A 20,160-nucleotide genomic window follows, 5' to 3' on the forward strand; every position below is an offset into this window, starting at 1 on the left:
CCCATGTGTCTCTGAGCCCCCATTCAACCCATACGCCCTCCCCCTCTGCCCATGTGGCCCTGCACCTCTTTCCCTGCCCCTGTGGCCCTGCACCTCCACTCCCATTCAGTCCCTGCCCCAGTCTGTCCTCCCGCACTAGCCCTTATGAGTCCCTGTCTAACCCTCTCCCCTGCCCCGAAGCAGTCCCATGCTGTCTGTCTCCCTATATCCCCTGTCTCCTGATCTGGCCCAACAGGTGCTGTGAAGAAGGCAGGCCCTTTCTCTTCCCTATCATAACGGGGGCTGGCCAGGAGCAGCTGCTGTGTTCTAGTGCCACAGTGCCCACTGGTGGGCATAAGATGGAACTGCAGCAATTATTCAGTAGAAGCGATTTCCTGCAATAAATAAATAAATAAAAATAATAAAAATATGCGCAGCACATGCAATATGTGCATTGGTGCAGAATTCCCCCAGGAGTACATTTTCCTGGTTCATTGCAGTATTCTGTGCACTACACAGTGAAAGTTGGAGATACAGCTGTGAGAGCCATAACCAAGAGACTGTTCCCTGTTTGACAAAATGTTTGTCCTGTTATTAAACTTTAATCTTTGAAATAAAATGAGTCTTTGTGTCATACATACATTAGTTGGTGCTATCAAACACAGTGGCTGTAGGCAGAAATATTTGCTCAGTACAAATAATGCTCAGAAAGTAAGCCCTATAGGGGTCATTCAAAGACATAAAGGCACATTACTGGGAATCGGTGTCAAAATGCTCCTTCAAAGCTTCCCTATTTCGAATAGCCCCCTGCTATGCCCCTCTGATTGCCCTGGTATCTGGCTGCTCAAAATGAGCAGCTAACTGATGTACTTCAGCACTCCACCCCTCGGGAAACTTTTCCCCATTTGCTTCACAAATACTATGCAGAGTACAGCAAGTCGCAGTGACCATTGGAATATTTTCCTCACTGAGATCTAACCTGCCAAAAAGGCAGCACCAGCAATCTTTTAATCAGCCAAAGGCACATTCAACAGTCATTCAGCACCTGCTGCGCCTGTTGTTGAAGCATTCCTTGCTGCTATCTAGGTTCCCAGTGTAAGGCTTCATGAGCCATGGGAGCAAGGGATTGGCAGGTTCTCCCAGGATCACTATGGGCATTTCAACATCCCGTATTGGAATCTTCAGGTCTGGAAAGAAAGTCCCAGTGTGTATCTTTCTATACAGTCCAGTGTTCCTAAAGATGTGCACATCATATACCTTCCCTGACCACCCTGCACTGATGTCAGTGAAATGGCCCTGGTGATCCACCAGCGCCTGCAAGACCATACAGAAGTAGCCCTTTCGATTAATGTACTCAGTCACAGGATGGTCTGGGTCCAGAATTGAGATATGTGTTCCATCTATCACCTCGCCACAGTTAGGGAATCCCATTACCTCAAAGCCCTCAGCAATTCCCTGCACATTACTGAGAGTCATAGTCCTTCATAGCAGGAGATGATTAATAGCCCTGCACACTTGCATCACTGCAACCCCCATTGTGGACCTACCAACTCCAAACTGTTTTGCAACTGACCAGTAGCAGTCTGGAGTTGCCAGCTTCCACACAACGATTACCATTCGCTTTTCCACAGTGAGGTCTGCTCTCATTCTGGTGTTCTTGCGTCACAGTGCTAGGGCGAGCCAGTACACAGTTCCAGGATGGTGGATTTGCACATGTGAAAGTTCTACACCTACTGCTCATCATCCCATACATGCATCACAATGCAATCTCACCACTCAATGCTTGTTTCCCAAGCCCAGTACTAATGGTCCACTGTGTGCAGCTGCTCTGTGAATGCCAGCAGCAGTTTTGAATTATTTCTTTCCATGGCACACAGCAGGGCAGGCACCACTGATTCACTTTCTGATTCGCAGCTGCATGACCAGCCCCATTGTGTTCATAATGCTCATCACCAAAGTGGTCAGCAGTGCAGGATCTATATCTTCAGGCAGAGATGGCGGAGCATGTACACAATTAAAAAGGGCTGTTAAAAATTGGCATGAAACCAAGTCAGAAGCCCATGGAATGATGGGACAGAAAGAACTGCGTCATGGGATGCTGAACACGCCCCCATGATGTACCATGATCCATTCCCAGAGCTCCTAATGGCAGAGGGTGGTAAGTTGCACAGTGCAATAGCTACCCATGATGCAACTCTCTCTAAATGCAAGAGCACCAACTGTGGACACACTCCGCCAACTCAAGAAGCGTTGTGTGGATATGCACAACCGACGTAATTAAAGCGGTTTAAGATCATTGATGTAACTTAAGTCGACTTAACTCTGTAGTGTAGACATGGCCTAAATTTGGTTAAAGAATCCATCATGTGGCTCTTAACTCACACTGAAACCTTTGTTAGTAAGATCTATAGGTGTGGGCAGTGCTAAAGTGTCAACTCAGTTTCTCATGACATTAGTTTGTAAAGGACTTTCCTTTTCAGTGATAAAGAATTTCATCGCAAGTTAAACACCTTGCAGCAAATTCCACTATTGCAGAAGACCCTAAATTAAGCAACAAATGAGTGAAGTATATCTATTTTTATTCCTGTTTTACAGTAGTATTGTCATGTAAAATTAGTAGGATTTTTTCTATCAAAAATTCTAAGCCCACCAAAATATCTGTAGAAATCTGTAGAAGAGCATTAAATGTTTAGGGGGAGACATTTAACTTTCAGAGGCACAATGGCAGTTCTCTCTCATGAGAAAGAAGTGCATAACTGCCATTATGCCGTTAGAAAATTGCCCCTCCCCTTAATGTGGATGTGCTGGTAATATGTGATTATACAGCTTTTGACTTTGGTTATCCATAGTCAACAACAAAAATTATCACTTATTAAGCACTGATGAACTCAGTTATATGTCAGTTTAGTTTACTGGTTAAAGAATAAGACAAAGGGTATGGCTACACAGCAGTTGTTTGGGCTGCGAGGGGGGGGCAGTTGTTGTAGCACATATAGATGTATCCAAGCTAGCTTTAACAGTGAAGCTGCAGCAGCATGAGTTAATTTAATATTGGTAAAGTGCACTGGAATCTTCTGATAGAAAACACTATAGAAGTTGACAATTATCTATATTTTATTAAATAATAATGTATTAACAGGAATATTTCAACTATAAAAATAATTCAGTGGGAAGAGAGATAAAATGGGCAGTAGCTGATTTTTTGTAATTGTAGAAGTAATAAAATATTACTATAGGTCCTGCTTTTGCAATGTTTAGTGTGCTGGCACATGACTATTTAAAGTGACGGGGCCTCTTGCAATTTGTCTGTCTGCTTCATGTTGCAGGATCAGGACCTTAGTTAGTATAATGTCTTTCACACAAATGGAATTCCAAAATGCTTTTGAGTTAAATCAGAATGAGGATTGGCAGAGAAATTAAGAGATATAGGTAGTATAGAAAAAAGTTTCTTCCAGTTGAACAAGCTCAGTACACTGCTACGGTCTCTTAAACATGCAGAAGAAACCAATAAAACAAGCACCTAAACAAAATCAGCTCCATACAAGTGGTCCTCACTTTTTACGAGTTTATTTTCCGGTGAGTTAGAGCTTAACAAACGAGGTGTATTTCTATTAAAAGGGTATGGCTATGAAAGTAGAGAAAATCAAGGGGGAGAATAATCAAGTGTATCTCTTTTGGCAAGGCTGTGTACCTCAGGCTCTCTGCATCTGCCTCATGTTCTAAACCAGTGAACCAGCATCTGAGGAAGTAAAATCCTTCAGATGTTCTGTGACCACAACTTTCATTCTTGTTCTGAGGACCAGAAGGACTAAACTACTATTAAGAATCTTGTTTCTTTATAGTGTCTTTCCATTCTTTCAAATCTCTCAAATGCTCCTTCAAAAGCCAGTAGAAGTATAAAAATAATATTAAGGATTCCTGTGTCCCACCACTTCAGGAACAGTAGCCAATAGTAATGACCTGAAATTCTTACTGAAAATATTTATTTAGATATTGTAAGACATCGAAAAAATAGTCTAGAGAAGTGCTGGTGCCTTGGATTTTCAATTGTCATTGCTTCTAATCTATCTAGTACTAGATCTGACAATGTGTATTTAAATAACCCAAATTTTCCTGGAAACTGCCTCTGAGGATATTCCAAAACAGTCTTTTCTGTGTGCTCTGGAGGGCCTGCCAGACTTGTGCATAAATATCACCAAGTTTTGAAGGCTAACCCCTCCCTCCTCTCTCTTGGAGAGGCCAAGATTCTACATATTAGATTTGAAGAGAATAAATCAAACTGCTATTCTTCTCTATTGAAGAATCCAGGAATTGTCTAATATTTCGTCTGCATTAGGTAAATTTTATTCTGTGTGCTAAAATTTATTCTGTCTGCTAGATTTCTAAATTCTACAAGCTTCCCGTTGATAGCCATGCTCGCTTCTTAAGTTGAATTCAGCTCTAGCCAATTGTTCCTGAAGAGTTTGGTACTCATTAATTATAGTGACTGTGATCTACATGCTTTCAGAACACCAGTGCTTGGACTCCTCGATTTATTTGAAATAATGTCAAAGGGATCACCTTATATTGGACCTCAAGTGGTTAAGCCACTTAGTTGCCAAATATTTCAAAACAGAGTCGATCCCAGTTTTCCTAGCCTCAACCCCAGAGAATCTCTCTATAAACTTGTAATATGCCTCTCTCTACATTCCCATCTCCCCAGCCCAAGTGTTATCAAAATCATCCCCACTATCAATCACTTCCTTAAGAGACTTAATTTCCATTTCTGTACTCTCCCTGATAGCCTGTCTTCTGCTTCATTTTTTCACAAAGCATAGTTGCAGCCCAATTCTGGAACCAAGGAATGTCCATATTTGTATAACTGATTAGTCTAAGGAAAAGCCTCTTAGATGGCAATCTCCCACATCCTAGTGCTGCTCAGCTTTCAGAAGTTAGTTGTACAATTCAGCAGCAATTCTCTGAACCTGACAGAGCACAGTCCATGTGGCATTCCACTTCAGACTGACATGGGCAGAGCTTTCCTGCCTTGAGGAGGCAACCATACTGAAACAAAGGATAAGGAGTTTTGTCATCTGCAGTACTGCTCGTTTTGCTGTTGGCCTGAGAGAATCCTCTGGGCTCTCTTCCACTTTCATAACCTGCTTTAAGGTAGGGCCTATGAGGCACTGAACCTGGAGAGTGATACATTTTCCACTACTGTTATGGTGACTTCAGGTTTCAAACTTGTTGGAGGGATTTTTTTGTCTAGGCTCGCCTGTTGGAAACTTACACAGACAGGTGTTTCTAGTTTGGAGTATATAGAACTAAATGGTTCTGGTCAGATCCAAAATCCACCTATAAATTCTAAAGATTATAAAGTACCTTCCTAATCCTAAATAGGGTTCTCCCAGTCTGAGTCTGGACAGACAGCTCAACAATTGTAAGGTTATATGAACCATCAGCTTACAATGAGCTGAAATAAATACGAAAGCTTTTCATCTTGCAGGAAAAGCAGACCACCTCACAAACCACCCTCAAGACAATACTGCTTTTGCAGTGCTGTCTTTGAGTTGTTTAGGTAAAGGAAGTTGAAACAAAGCCACAATTTTACTTGTTATGGTACGTGGAGAGGATTGGCCAGTGTAAAAGTTAGTCTTCACTGCTTACGAACAAGATGGATAAAAAAGAAGAGAGTTGTAGACTGAACCATATAGGAGAGGTCTTTGCAAAGAGGACGAACAAACACCAGAGACTAAGAAATATGTTGGTTAATGAGAGTGAAACTACAGTGGGGGGGAGAGAGGCTGTAACTGCAGAGGTAGATTGGGAGGGTGCTATGGTCCACAGTGTGGAAAGTTGTACAGAACCCAAATGGAATCAGAAGAAGCTGTCAGGAGGAGGAGGGAAATCACTTCTTAGTACTAGAAAGATATTGATATACTATAGGGAATTCAAGGAAGAACCCTAGTGATTTTGGAAGTGGAAGAATTGATTTTACAGTTTGAGGAATGTTTTAGAAACTATATGTATGCAGTCCATGATTCTGATTGTGTTTTAATCATCGGTGGGAAAGAGAGAAAAAGAATCTACCTAAATGATAGATGATGAATAATAGAAATGGGAACTTACAAGCTAGTGCACTGTAGATTCACACCCTAGCTTGCCATGCACTAACAGCCTGTGTCGACAAGCCCTTAATCATTTCCCCCCTCAACCAGGTTTAATTTTCTTAGCGTCTTTTATATCCAGTCATCCATAGTGTTCCAGATAAAACAAAGAATAGACAGGATGCTTGAATTTGAGGCACTGAAATACAATAAGACCTTGTAGACCGTCTTTATTCACCAAGAAAGAAAGAAAGAAAGAAAGAAAGAAAAATCATGGCACAAAATGAAACTTGTTTTCATTTTTCTTTGTTGATCACTTTGTAAAAGGCGTGTCTTTTACCATTAGAGCTGTTTTCTTTAATGTAGTGCACTCCACTGCTGTTTGATTTTAATTGTGCTGAACTCAGTAGCGGTGGTTACATACACATGACCAGTGATTGAAGTGGAAGGAGACAGAAGAGGGTCTTGACAAAATAAATGGGTCCCACAACAGATTGTGCTGCAGAACTTTGTTTTTCTTTTCTATAGGTGTATGACCTGATAGTAGCTGAGATACTTCTGTTTCCACACCTACTTCTGAGTCTGATACAGTGAAAGACAATTTTGTACATGGGAAGTTGCCTTCGTGTAGTTCCTTTATTAAGGGGGTGGGTGGTGTTCCGTCACATTGTGGTTTTTGGTTTTTGAGTTATGTATGCCCAAAGGAAAATGGGAAACACAAGGAGGCAGGCAAATATGTTAGAAAACTCCTTTTATTAATATGCATATAATTATGCATTGCTGGAGAGTTGTCTTCTGTACCTGGAGTACAATAAAAGTAATTAAATATATCTCTCATGGTCAAAATGACAACTACGGTAGGAAGATGGAAACAGATGCAAGTATTTGAAGGGCATAAACACTAGAAGCAAGAGGGAGAGTAATTAGATTAAATGAAGCAAAGAAAAATGTGGGCTGTTAGAGATTATATGGGGATTTGTGTCTTATCAAATCACAATTGCAAAAATGCAACTACATGGGATCCATTGGCTTTTCTTAAGTCAGCTATAAGTAAATTTTATATAACTAATGGTGAGAAACTACTGTCTCAACACTGATAGAAACTAGATGTAAGAGAGCAACTTATTGGGAAAGATGGAATAGAGTTAACTTGTGTTTATCAGTGTTTGACTTGTTTTTTATTGGAAAAACTAAACTCTGTATTACATAGTAACAGGAAAAGAAACATTAAGATATTTGGTTTTGCTCCCTGTGGAATATACAGATTAAATCAATAAACCATAAACACTAGATTCTTTCCTCTAATTATTAATGAAGAATTAAGGACCTACCTTTCTGATATGAATTATGCTTTAATAATTAGGGGCCTGATCTAATGCCCATTGAAGTGGATGAAAGAACTTTGGATCAGGTTCTTGAGTTAGTATCGTTACAGTTTTGTTAAATGATCTGGAGTTCTTTGAGATGTCCACATATATTCCACAACCCATCCTCCTTCCCTATTACTCTGGAGTGTTTTAACTCCTTAATTCTGTGGTAATAAAGGAACTGAGTGGCTACTGGGCCCTTCCCGCCCTGTATGTCCTCAGTACAGGAGCAGGAGGACACTCAGGGTGTAGGCACGGCCACACCGAACACTGCTGGCCAAAAGATTCCAATATCAACGGCATGAGGCACATGCACACCAAGACTGGAATATATATGGACCACACATCTCTGAGAACTCCAGTCACTGTAAGAAAGGTAACTTCTTTTTAAACAGGCTTGACTTAATTTTTTGTTTGTTCTGTTGCTCAGGTTTTAATTTAACCTCTTGTGAAGTCTTAATTTCATTAGTTTTCTAGTCATCTATAGAGTTCCAGGGTAGACAAGAGCTGAATCTCCAGTTAAGAGTAAGCAGGAAAAAAAGCTTTATTAATGCAAACACTTCTCTCCCCTCACATACACATTCTCTTTTTTCAGGCTGCCTTTACATCATGAAGAAGCAAAAAGGGCCAACACTTTTAAAAAATCCTTTGAAGATAACCTTTAAATTATAGAAAGTAATGTGGTTTAGTAATCAAGAGAAGATGCACCAATATATTAGAACCTCTTTTATCCAAACCCCTGTTATCAAAAACAAAAAACTTCATTACACAAAGTTAGATTATATTCATCAGTGTGCATCACCTACAGTGTGAAGCTCCTCACATACACCAAAACCTGTTAATCTTAATTCCACATCCTCCTCTCCCTGTCCCCTCACACCCAATTCCAGTTGATCTCTCTAGTACCTTAATTGAAAGATCAGTTTCTCGGTGCTCAAAAATGGTAATGAATGGGTACCTAAAAAATAGATATGATAGCAATTTCAGCCAAGTGGATTATTGCTTTCATTATCTAAGCCATTTTATATTTATCTATCAGTACTAAAGCATATTTCTTCACTGCTTTTATTTAGGCCTATTTCAAAACCAGAGAGATTTAGTGGAGACAACGTAATCTACAAGCCACCAGGGGTAAGTTTAACTCCTTATGTTGCTTGTTTTCATTATGTGTATTAAATATGGTCTTATGGAAGTTTAGATAATTTAATATGTTTCTGCTTCTCAATTTTTGAATTGTTTTATAGCTGAATATTTTATCTAGAAAAAGAAATATATGAACATGGGAAGTAGTGGTTCTGAATTTGGGAGGTGAAGTGGTCTTAGTCTAACAATGAAAAAATAAGTATACACACCTACATTTATTATTTCAAATTTATGACTTTTCTGAAACGAGAGAGTTTTTTCCAGAAAAATGACACATTTGTCAGATGTCCCACTTCTGTTTCTTTTGTCCTGCAGAAATTTTTTTTCAATATGCATTGCCAAATTCTCTGCCTTTGTACCTTATTTAGTAGATTTTGTTTTCCTCAAAGCAGGTGATGTTTACCACACCTTCCCTCACTTTCTCTTGCACCTGATATTAGATGACTTATCTACAGGTGTCTGCTGTTCTGTTTTCTGAAGAAAACATTCTCTTAACGTTAATTATATAATCACAGAAGATACCAAGCTGTCATTCATAATAATGAAATATATGTATCGTTTTTATTCGTAAAAAATCCACAATAAAAGGAAATGCTCAGTTTTTCCTTTTTAAATCTCAATGAAACCTTAACAAGCATTCCTTATTTTAAACTAAGACAGCAGACAGTCAAGATGACAAATACAATGAAAGGTAACTAAAAAAAATCAGATGGGTTTCCAAACACGCTTTGCTGCAGGAAGAGTCTAGAAGGTCACTTTTGAATCTGTGCCTGTTATCACTCCCTCAGCTTTTGACAGTTTGCTTCCCTGACACTAACCACAAGTAACTACAGTAGAATTCATGCAGTCTTCTTCAGAGTCAAATACCAAGAATACAAAAAGAAAGCCTGCCACAATTTAACAATGTCTCTCTGGCAATATAAGTTTAATCAGCCCTGAGATTCCAGTTTCTCTCCATCCTGTTAATTTTTTCAGTGTTTTTGTAAGCACCATTTTTAAGAAACCTAACTTCTGTGTGCAGCTGAAATCTTGAAGTCCTTCATAGACCAAGTTATTATTGATCAGCAACCCTACAAAATTCTAAAATAAATCTTAATTAATTTATTCTAATCCTCCCATTTTAACAGATGCAAAATTGTATCAGATTTTTATTTTTAACATTAACTTGTAAAGTGGAGTTGGTTGTATAAACTATTGTATATATCTATTTGTTTAATGTTCTTTAAAGCCATAGTTTGGGAATTGCATATGTAATACATTTGTCTGAACACAACTCCTCATTGCAGTCCTGTCCCACAACTATATATGCACTCCACCACTATTTCCATGTCATGTACTTGGTCTCCCTTTAGGTAATATAGTATTTACTTATTTTCAAATAAGAATAATCAAAATGTTTTTTTTAAAAAACAGGAAAATGCTCCAGATATGGTATACTTAGGTTCTATGACCAATTTTGATTTGACTTATGCATGGACACAAGATAAATGTGTGCCTCTTGTTCGTGAAATTACATTTGAAAATGGAGAGGTAAGGATTGCTTTTTTTCTTCCACCTTTCTGCTTTTTTCATTTAACCATCAATCTGCTCTTTCAAAAATAAACTCACTCTCTCTAGAACTCAGTTACACCCTGTCAGTCACCTTCCCTGCATTTATTTTACCTTTTGTATAAAATAGTTGCACTTCAGTTTACTGTTTACTTTGTTTCTCAGCTCTTAGTGAAGGGTGAATTGGAGGGAGGTTAGTTCATAATTAATATACTAGTTGAGTATAGGAGATTATAGATGAGGATATGTGGATCATTTTGGAAGTATCAGAAGATCTGTGATTTGGGTATATAGGTGTAGGTATAGTGCTGTGACCTTGGTGTATCACTTAACTTTTCTGTGCTTCTGTTTACCCATCTTAAATAGGTACAAGACCTTTTGCATAGAGATTTTGAGGTGCTGTAAAATCCTTATGTGAAAGGCATTGTATGTATGCATAGTATTCATGATTATTATACTGTGAGCTTGAAATACCTACTAGCCAGGGTGAAAAATGCAGTGAGCATGGTACCACAAGTAATGTAAAGGAATAAAACTGTAGTACGATGAAGTGAGCTGTAGCTCACGAAAGCTTATGCTCAAATAAATTGGTTAGTCTCTAAGGTGCCACAAGTCCTCCTTTTCTTTTTGCGAATACAGACTAACACGGCTGTTACTCTGAAACCTGTAGTACGCTGTCGTTCGTTATAAAATGTTGTCAGTCATCTTTCTATTTAATACATTATTTAAAATATAACTTAATAGGAAACAAATTTACTGAATATATTTGCCAGCCTCCGCAAGCATTAATCTAATATGTATTTGCTGAATAGTATTTGACAAGCTATAGAGTTGGCTGAATGCCACAAAAATATTAAATTATTCTATAAATACCTGTAAAATTTATTAATATTTGCTGAGCCTTATTCAACCAACACTGCTTGCTACGTCTGTCTTGCTTTTGGGTGACCTTCCTTCCCTTTCTGTTTTCCACCACATTTCTTCCTTTAATAAATCAAGATGTATCTTTTCCTGGATTGTTCTTAGTATTCATTTCTCATCTCCTCTCTGGAACCCTTTACAATGTGTTCTTTTTTCCTTCCTTCATTGTATTCTCTGCCACCTTATGTTTTCTCTCCTTTCTGTATTCCCACCCCGAAATTATAATTTACGTGTAAATATGTAAACATACAAACTAAACTAAAATAATATATTGAACTCACTAATTAGTTACACTCAGCACATTTAGACTACAGCACCTGTTAAAACCTGCAATGCAGTTCTAACATATTGCCGTGTGTTAGCCACACGATGATGTATAAACTGAAGAATCATCATGTATTTTCTTTTGTGGGGCATTTTAGCTTTCTCCACTACCTGGGGTATCCTGTGCAGTTTTGACTGTGCTCAAATTATTCTATTAGCTTCCATAACAGGGGGGAGAAGACAGAGAAAAAAATATTTTGTGTGATAGACCATGCTAAGTGTAATCTTTTAATCAGCATTTAGACTTTTCAGCAGAAACTTCTGTTAAACACAATTTTTAATTCTTCATTTGCATTTCACGTGCAAAAGATGCCAGGTATTTAGCATTTTTAGAACTGCATGATGGATTTTTAGTGTACTTTTCCCACAGTGAAATCAGATTCTGATCCCTAGAAACCAAGGTTCATCATTGTAAGTTTGTATCAAGTTTCTGTCCCAATTTTTCTAGTTGCTCTTGTGAATCTCCACTCCAGTTTACTTAGGCAGATACTTACAATCCCAGGTCATTCCAAATTGACATTTTGCTTAGCAACATTTGTTTAAAAACTCAGTGCTGCCAGTAGCCAAACTATTTCAAACATGCCAGAATTTTGATGCTTCTGCCTGCTTGTAATTTTATAGTAATTAGACATTTAGTATATAGTGACTAATATTTTTAAAACAGAAGTATGAAGCATTGTCGTCAATGTTTTAAGCTGTATTTCTTTGACTTGCCAGTATGTGTTATAAAATATGATGTAAATAAAAGAGAGTTCAACATTAAAACATTAGAAATTAATTTTAAATTGAACTCAGTCTTGGTAAATTAATTTCTCTGGTTTGCATTGTTTTTAATATCAGATTAGTTATGTGTGCATACTGGCCACACAATTGGGAATTCAGAGCAGGGTGATTCATTGTGACATTAGACAACATAGAGTGGTTGAACTTCTTCAAGAAGTTTCTTCCATTTTGAAGCTCTCTGCCAGTCTGAGAGATTCTCTGTTCTTAAAATGGAGAAATACCACGGGATCCAGTAATATCTCTCAACATAGAAGAAAATAAGTGTGATCACAGGTTAATCAATCTGTTGAGAAAGCAGTTAAATTTGTAAAGTACAAACACTTCGAAGTCAGAGGAAACCATGTGATATAACATGCTGAACGGCGGGTTCAGATTTTATTCTGGAAAAGATTAATGGTTCTGTGAAGACCTACAGAAAAGCTGTGGGAGGTTATGCCTTGGGAGAAACATCTTGCAGTGCACTCCGTGCAAAACAAAGAGCAGTTGCAGGAGAGAAGTCCAGAAAGTGAGACAAGCAGCTGTTCCATTCGCTGATCATCCAGACCTGGTAGAGAATTAGACTGGAAAGGCAAACCAAATAATACCTGTGTTGGACTGCATTTAATAAATCCCACAGACAACACTCCAGTCCTGGATGTTAGCCTTGAAATAGAAATGATATGGGGGAGCAGAAAAGTGCTGCCAGACTGGAACCAATGACTTGTGTGTAGGAGGCCTAACTCAGTATGTACACACTAGTGGTACTGAGCATTTAGTTCAGAGTCTGAAGAATACTGCAGTAACTTGTTCATTTGTTAGGCAACACGTGCTGGCCTTTGGCAGAGAAGACATGATCCTTGAGGACAGGTCAGCAGGAAGACCAAAGGAATCTCTTTGATGAAGGTGTCCTTAGATTTCACTTTTTTCTAGACAAGCAAGGAAGTCAACATAGCTAATGATTAGAGATGGTCAAAATAACTGGGGTGGAGGGTTAGGAATTGGGACTCCCACTCCCCACTGTTCATAAATATTTAAAATGCTTTCAGACTTTCTAGCCAACTCTGTTGACAGCCCGCCATTTGAGGGATTTGGGGGAAATAACTTTACGAATATGACCTTGGTTGTATACGGAATATATATATTATTAAAAGGATAGAATGGGTGGACAGTGTAGCAGATGCTTTTCCCCTCCCAGGAGGGGAAGGTGACATTTCAGTCTAAATATCCAAGGGCTCTACTTCGTACTTCAATTCTAGAAAAAGGGGTCAAAGCTAGAGATGAAATGGTACGACGAACACCACAGCACAAGCAGATACTTTTCCTTGTTAGCTCCTATGAAGGGTGGCAGAGGGCCCAGCCCATCTCCACATGGGTAGAACTGACTAGGAACAAACATGGTTAAATATGGAGATTATTTTGGTGAGGGAGAGAAAGTAGTAGATGTAGTAAAAATGGTTGGAACAGGAGTTACATGAAGTACAAATGGATTTTTCAGAAAATTTTTAAAAATTCCTGTAAAAGACCAACCTTGGTCTTACTCCAACACTGCTTCTTGAATGTTCAGGTGACAACCAGCTAGCTCACCCTGGAAAAAAAAAAGTTCAGACAAATCCTTCCAGTTACTTGTAGGGTAAAGCATTTACCACAGCATCTCTCTGCATGCAAAAATATGTCCCAAGAGATTTAGATTTGGTGGTAGAATGGACAAAATATTCTCTATATCTGAGGAAAGCAGAGAATATGAACTAGGAGTACATGTTAGAAAAAGGATTTATCTCAAAGTTAATTGAGTTCAGGCACACCATTTTTAAAAAAGCAACCTCCAGAGACAAGGGCCTGTCCCTTTTTTAGGAACTAAAGCCTGTCTGTCATTGGACAGTGCTGAACAACAAGAGTCTATTTTAAAGGGGGGGGAATCAACTGAGAGTCTAGTAGGAGCATTAGAATGATTAGCCACCAAGAAACTTCTATGATGGAAGGAGTGGTATTTGGTTGTAGGCAATATAGCATTATTACATGTAACACATCATGGTATTCTGTGTTTAATAGGAGAGGGATTTTTGGAAACCATAGGTGCAGCACTTAGAAAATAGCAATGAATTTGCAACATGAAACACTATAAATAAAGTCTGGTTTTTGGATTGCATGCTGTACGCAGAACCAATGCATTGCAGGAAGGTAACTGCCCTTCTCTATAAGGCTAACTAGTGACATTGTGCTTTGCTGAAAGACTACTAAGGGGAGATACAGCAGTTTACATATAACTATAAAGATAGGATGGGATGAATATCAGGAAATATTACCTAACAGGGAGATCTATAAATCTGTAGAATAGTCAGATTTATATCTATACATCTGTGTAATACCCAGAGGAAACAGTGGAAGCATCATTGCCTAAGTCATTTAATGATGGGCAAAGCACTGGACAATGTACCCTAGGGTAGTCGTACAAAATGTACATGAAAATGTAATCACGTAGGCACAAAATGAGCTCTCCCACCCGTACAAAACAGCAATCATGAAAAGAAAAAAATATGCAGGGATGGGGGGAAAAATCAAAGGAAGGATAAACTGGGTAAGTCTTGCATTATACCCTCAAGTTAGCTGAAATCGTGCTCTGGTAAACTGAAGGAGTAAATTCGTAAGTTTATGCCCTCTACTAAGACAGCCTGAACACCAAGTGTAGAGAGATTCACCCTGGAAATAAAGAACAAGCCCCTCCAAGAAGGTCTGAACTGTTGTGATGGGGTATAGGTAAAGTTTCAGATAAGCGAATCCCAAGTTATTTAGGGTTTTAAAGATCATCAATAGATTGAAATAAATCTGAAAGTTGACTACTAGTCAATTTAGATACTGAAGAACAGAATGGTTGGTATCGGCCTGGAAGGAGATATGGGATTGTGTGGGTTTTTTGTTTTCCAAGGTTGAGGCTGTAGTTACTTTATTTTTAAATAAGTCTGATGGCAACAACTTCAGGCATGCCATCGTAAGTCCTTTGTACCTGCTTCTAAACTGTACTGCAGTTTAGTTAAATCTCTTATTTATTCTTTTGTATGATATCTCCTGCCTCATTATTGACTATCCTATTCTATCAACTGGCTGTAAAGTTGTGGTCCTACCTAACTAGAAATATCACTAGAATTGCATAAAATGGATGTTGTGTATTGGAAGAAGTCAGGTGTGTTTCTCATTTGGTATCTTTCTTTCTGCAGGAATTGACAGAAGAAGGCCTTCCTTTTCTTATACTTTTCCACATGAAAGATGATTTGGAGAGTTTAGAAAAATTCCAGCAGGAAGTGGCACGACAATTAATAAGTGAAAAAGGTCACTAATTATTATTGCCTTACCCTGTCACTTTTTAGGCATACTAACATTTTTTTATTCAGCCAAATGCTAAAAAATGCATAAATAGTTAGAGCAGCACTCTAATTTTAAAGCTCTTTAGGGCAAGGGATCATGTTTACTTCTATAGTGCTTAGCACAAAGAGGTCCTGAACCTATTGGCTCCTCTGGGCACTACTGAAATATAAACTATTTATTATAAACAGTTACTTCAGAAATGCTTATTTTATATATGGGATTCATACAGTTGAATTTTTATGACCTATAAACTTAAATTTTCTAATCTATATTATAACCAAAACAATTTCTCAGAACATTTTTATTGTTTTATTGTGTTTGCTTGTTGACATTCATTCCTTCATCCGTATTTGTTACTGTAATGTACATAATACCTCAGATTTTATTAATAAATTACCAAGGCCTTAATATTTTCACATTCAAATATCTAATGTAAATTTTGGTCTGTATTCTCATTTTTAAGGTACAATAAACTTTCTGCATGCTGACTGTGATAAGTTCAGACACCCACTCCTTCATATTCAGAAGACTCCAGCAGACTGTCCTGTTATTGCTATTGACAGTTTTAGGCACATGTATGTCTTTCCAGACTTCAGTGACTTAGCGTAAGTAAACCCTTCCTTTCTTTTGAAAATCGTGTCTTCTTGTGGCAAGACAAAGAAATACATTTGTTTAAACACTGTAACCAACATTATATGACTGAAAGTAGGTAAAATATTTTATTAGCTGAGGTTGGGGGCGTAGGATCCAGGATCAGATCTCCAGCGGATGTAAATGATTGCACTACATTAACTTTAAAGGATCTGTGCTGATGCACATTTAGCTGAGAATCTGACCCCAAGTTTTAAATGCTGCTGCAAGTTCTAGTTCCTCAATTAGCCTTCATATGTCTTAGTGCCGTGGTTCCTCTCCTGCCAACATAGAAACGTCAGTTTACTTTGGAAAGTTTTTGAGCAGTGAATAAAATAGTTAACTGATATATTATGCAATTAATGTGTATAAAATATTCAGTGGTAAGAATCCTCCAATCTGTCACCATCTATTTTTCTCTACTGCAACGTTGACATTCGTGAGCTAGTCATGGACCATTGGAGGGGAAGCTCCTTTTACATAAGTGCCCACCAGATATTCTGCCTTCAGAGTCAGTGGAATATGGCTGATTTGTTGGGATAACAACTGCCTAAAATGTACTAAAATAGATGGAGTATCAATTTAATCCCTGGTCTTCAGTTTTTTCGAAATACAGTGGTATTTCTAAGTAGGTGGTTTGGGACCTACTTGAGAGACCATGTCTCTCTCTCTCTCACGCTGCCACAACGGTGGCAAGCAAAGATGCTTGCGCTAGATCCTCCTCGGTTGAATAGAGAGAGGTGACTGGCACTAGAGCATCATCTCTGAGGGACCCACTGTCAAGCCTTTCTTGTAGCCAACTGGGTGAAGGGATTGGGCCCTATCTGGGCTGATTGTTTATGACGAGTGGAAGTTTGATGGTGAAAATCCTGGTTGTGTTGGGGAAGATTTGACTGGAAATTTTCTGGGGGACTTGCTGCTTTTTGTTCTTGTTGGATTTTTGCTTTTAGTAACATCCAGGTTGCCCAGAGTACCAGTTTGGGTACCTCTTTATAAGTTATAAATTACAATAAATAAATAAATCAACATGAAATGTATGAAAGCAGAATAGTTTTTCCTGTGCTATGCCACACCCATCTACCTTGCCCTCTCTATCACTGTGAGCTTTTGCACATAATGTTGGCAAAAGCTGCTGAAGGGCATCTCTTCATCAACAACCCTGCATAGTGAGTGAGCAAACTGTGTGTAACTTGTATCACTGAACTGCTGTCACAAAACTGTACTTTTTCGTTAATCACTGTCAGCTTTATCCATGTACCTGTTTAGCTTCCTATTTGTTATCTGAAGAGCTGATTTTTATATTGTTTAGAGCAGCATAGAGTATACAGTCAGTGCTTAATGAACAGGAAATAATTTACACCCCAAACTTATTCAACACCCACTCCACATGTATCTAAATAAAAGTAAGGTGTTCACCACAGGACCCTTTGTCTTGCCCAGACAAGGTTTCTGTTACTCCATAGATCCAAAATGAAAAGTTGTATGAAGGCTCTCCAGCTACCAGATGTGTAATACTGAATGAAACACTTCTACAAACTCTTCTAAAGGGAACTGATGTTTGATGATAAGGTGACTGTCAACACTGAGTTGGTTTCCTAGAGTTTTGGCACCAGAGGGCAGGCCCTCAGTTGATGTAAGTTGTCATAGCTCTATTGGCTTCAGTAGAACTATGACAATTTAAACCAAAGGATTTGTACTGATATCTTTAATGTCAGAGACAACAGGAAGAACAGTGAGGATATGATTTTATCTTCTGTTTGTATTTAATCTGGCCAAAAAATCCAGCTCTCTTTGAGAGTTGTATTCAATGTAACATGTAAATGGAAATATGTTGCCAAGTGTGGTGATTGGATAGTCATGGTTTGATTTTACTAAAGTGCATGCACGCAGCTGCACAACTAATTTGGATGTGCAGTTGCTATGTTGATGCAAATTATGTATTTATGCATCCAAATGATGTGAATTGAGTAAGCAGTCACTGTAATACTGTGTTCATACACTTGCTTGAGTCCCATTGTACCTATTCAAGCTTTAATATCCCCTGCAAGCCTTCTTGAAAAGATTATGCTATGTGTCAGTTCTGGTGCTCGACAAATGTAACCCAAATTTTAAAAGCAAAGCGCAAAATTTATAAACATGGCAATTGCCCCAAGTCTGAAGTTACTAGGACCAAATGTGAATGGAATCTGTTAGCAATGATGACCACAGACACTGTGGCTAGCAAGAAACCATTGTATCATGCACAACCCTTGGTATAAACATTGCAATCAGGCTTCCTGACTTCTCAGTGTCTTATTCTGGAGCCCCACCACACAGTGTTGCAACAGAGTTTGGCAGAAATCTGGTGATCATTGCCAGCTTCTTATTCAAATTCTAGCAGGCTTATTCTTAAAATGTTATCTGCCTATAATATAATACAAGCCTTAGTATATTTTGATTAATAGTAAAATCCTAAAACTGTTTTTGTTACATTTACTGTTGCACTCTTATGAATATTTTGTGCAAAGTAGCATGTTCACTGCGCACACAATTGGTTTTTAACAAAACACTTTGCAAGCAATTTGCATTAGAATAATAATAGTTTAAATTTAATCATAGCTATAATAGCTTATGTACATAATTATCAGTTATAGCTGTCATGTGGATTTGTAGTTCCCTTCAAAAAATTATAAGGTATTTTTTGTCTTTTCAAAAACACCTCTGCTTCATAGTCTGTATCTGACTAGTAACAGCTACGGCTTGAGTCAACAAGCAGTAAGGGTAATGCATTTGTCAGATATAAATGAGAGAAATTGGCAGGTTCATAGACAGTTCCATAGGATCAAGCTGAACTTCGGAGACATCTAGATATGGCAGAAGTGACCTTGTGAACAGTTCATGATTTTAAATAAAAGGTAAAATCTTAAAGCATCTCAGTAATTTGCAAAGCCCAGCTATTCTGTTGGACAGGGTCTGATTTTAGAGAGGAACTGCTCCAAGGGCAAAATGGAAAACTGCCCTTGCCTTTATAGTAATGCCCTTTGGCCATCCAGCCACATCAAATTCTGCTGTCAGGTTTGGAATGAGAGTGGAACCTGCTGTTCTCGTCTGCAGCATGCGTAGTGTGGAGTTGAATTGAGCATACAATGAGGTTATTGGCTAGGACAACGCTGTGGGAATTATTGAAGGGAAGAAATACTTGCTGTGCACTCAGGAGATAGCAAAGAAGAAGAAAAAACCTGGTGTGGTAGTTTAACACAAATGTACCATCCATTTAGCTTTCTACCATAAATTAATCACTTAAAGTGAACATACTGTATCTGATGCACAGGAGAAATTTGGGCTACTCTAAACAATCTACGTTATTTTTCAGTTTGATTGTGTGCTTATCTATCATATGTTTACTGGGCGGGATTTTGTTTCAGAATTCCAGGTAAACTCAAGCAATTTGTACAAGATTTGCACTCCGGAAAATTGCACAGAGAATTTCATCATGGCCCAGATCCAACTGATGTAGCACCTGGTCAGGTAAGACTTACAGAAATGAAAGCATTTGTATATGGCTGTTTGGGCAAACCATTTATTCTTTTTCATCATGAAAACAGTGCTTTTACATTACCTTGGTGTGTAAGATTGTGTGTAAGAAATCTGTTTATGGAAAATATAGTATGTAGCCATATTTACCTAGCAATATTTTAAAACACTACAAGCCAGCACTGATAAATCTCAGAACTTAAAGTGAGAAAAATCCCACATTTTTGTGTTCTAACTGAACAAGAAAAAAATTTGAAATGTTTATTTCTTCGTATGGAAACCCTTCTGAATGGAACTGGCATTGTTTTGCTAGTGTGATGTAATCTGTTCATTTTAACAATTCAGTGATTGAAAATAGTATGGCTTAAATAAAACCAATTGTTTATGAACTCTTTTACCAATATTACATGAAGTTGTACGGAATCCATTTTTACTTTGTCTGAATTCCATGTGTACTTTCTTTTAGAGTAGTGATAATATAATTTAGGGCTGTCAAACAATTAAAAAAATAATTCCAATTAATCGTG

General features: G+C 38.1%; 1 protein-coding gene across 4 annotated transcripts in view; it reads left to right on the forward strand.

Annotated features, from left to right (window-relative positions):
- ERP44 (endoplasmic reticulum protein 44) overlaps positions 1 to 20,160 on the forward strand; it is a 127,690-nt gene that overhangs the window by 98,537 nt on the left and 8,993 nt on the right. For all 4 annotated transcript variants that reach the window (XM_073332524.1, XM_073332522.1, XM_073332523.1 and 1 more), the window contains 5 exons: positions 8,506 to 8,563; positions 9,989 to 10,105; positions 15,343 to 15,454; positions 15,954 to 16,095; positions 19,525 to 19,627. In XM_073332524.1, coding sequence (XP_073188625.1) covers positions 8,506 to 8,563; positions 9,989 to 10,105; positions 15,343 to 15,454; positions 15,954 to 16,095; positions 19,525 to 19,627 — 532 coding nt within the window. The remainder of the gene's footprint in view (positions 1 to 8,505; positions 8,564 to 9,988; positions 10,106 to 15,342; positions 15,455 to 15,953; positions 16,096 to 19,524; positions 19,628 to 20,160) is intronic.

The sequence above is a fragment of the Lepidochelys kempii genome, chromosome 2 (assembly GCF_965140265.1).
Source record: "Lepidochelys kempii isolate rLepKem1 chromosome 2, rLepKem1.hap2, whole genome shotgun sequence".
Taxonomy (NCBI): Eukaryota; Metazoa; Chordata; order Testudines; family Cheloniidae; genus Lepidochelys; species Lepidochelys kempii.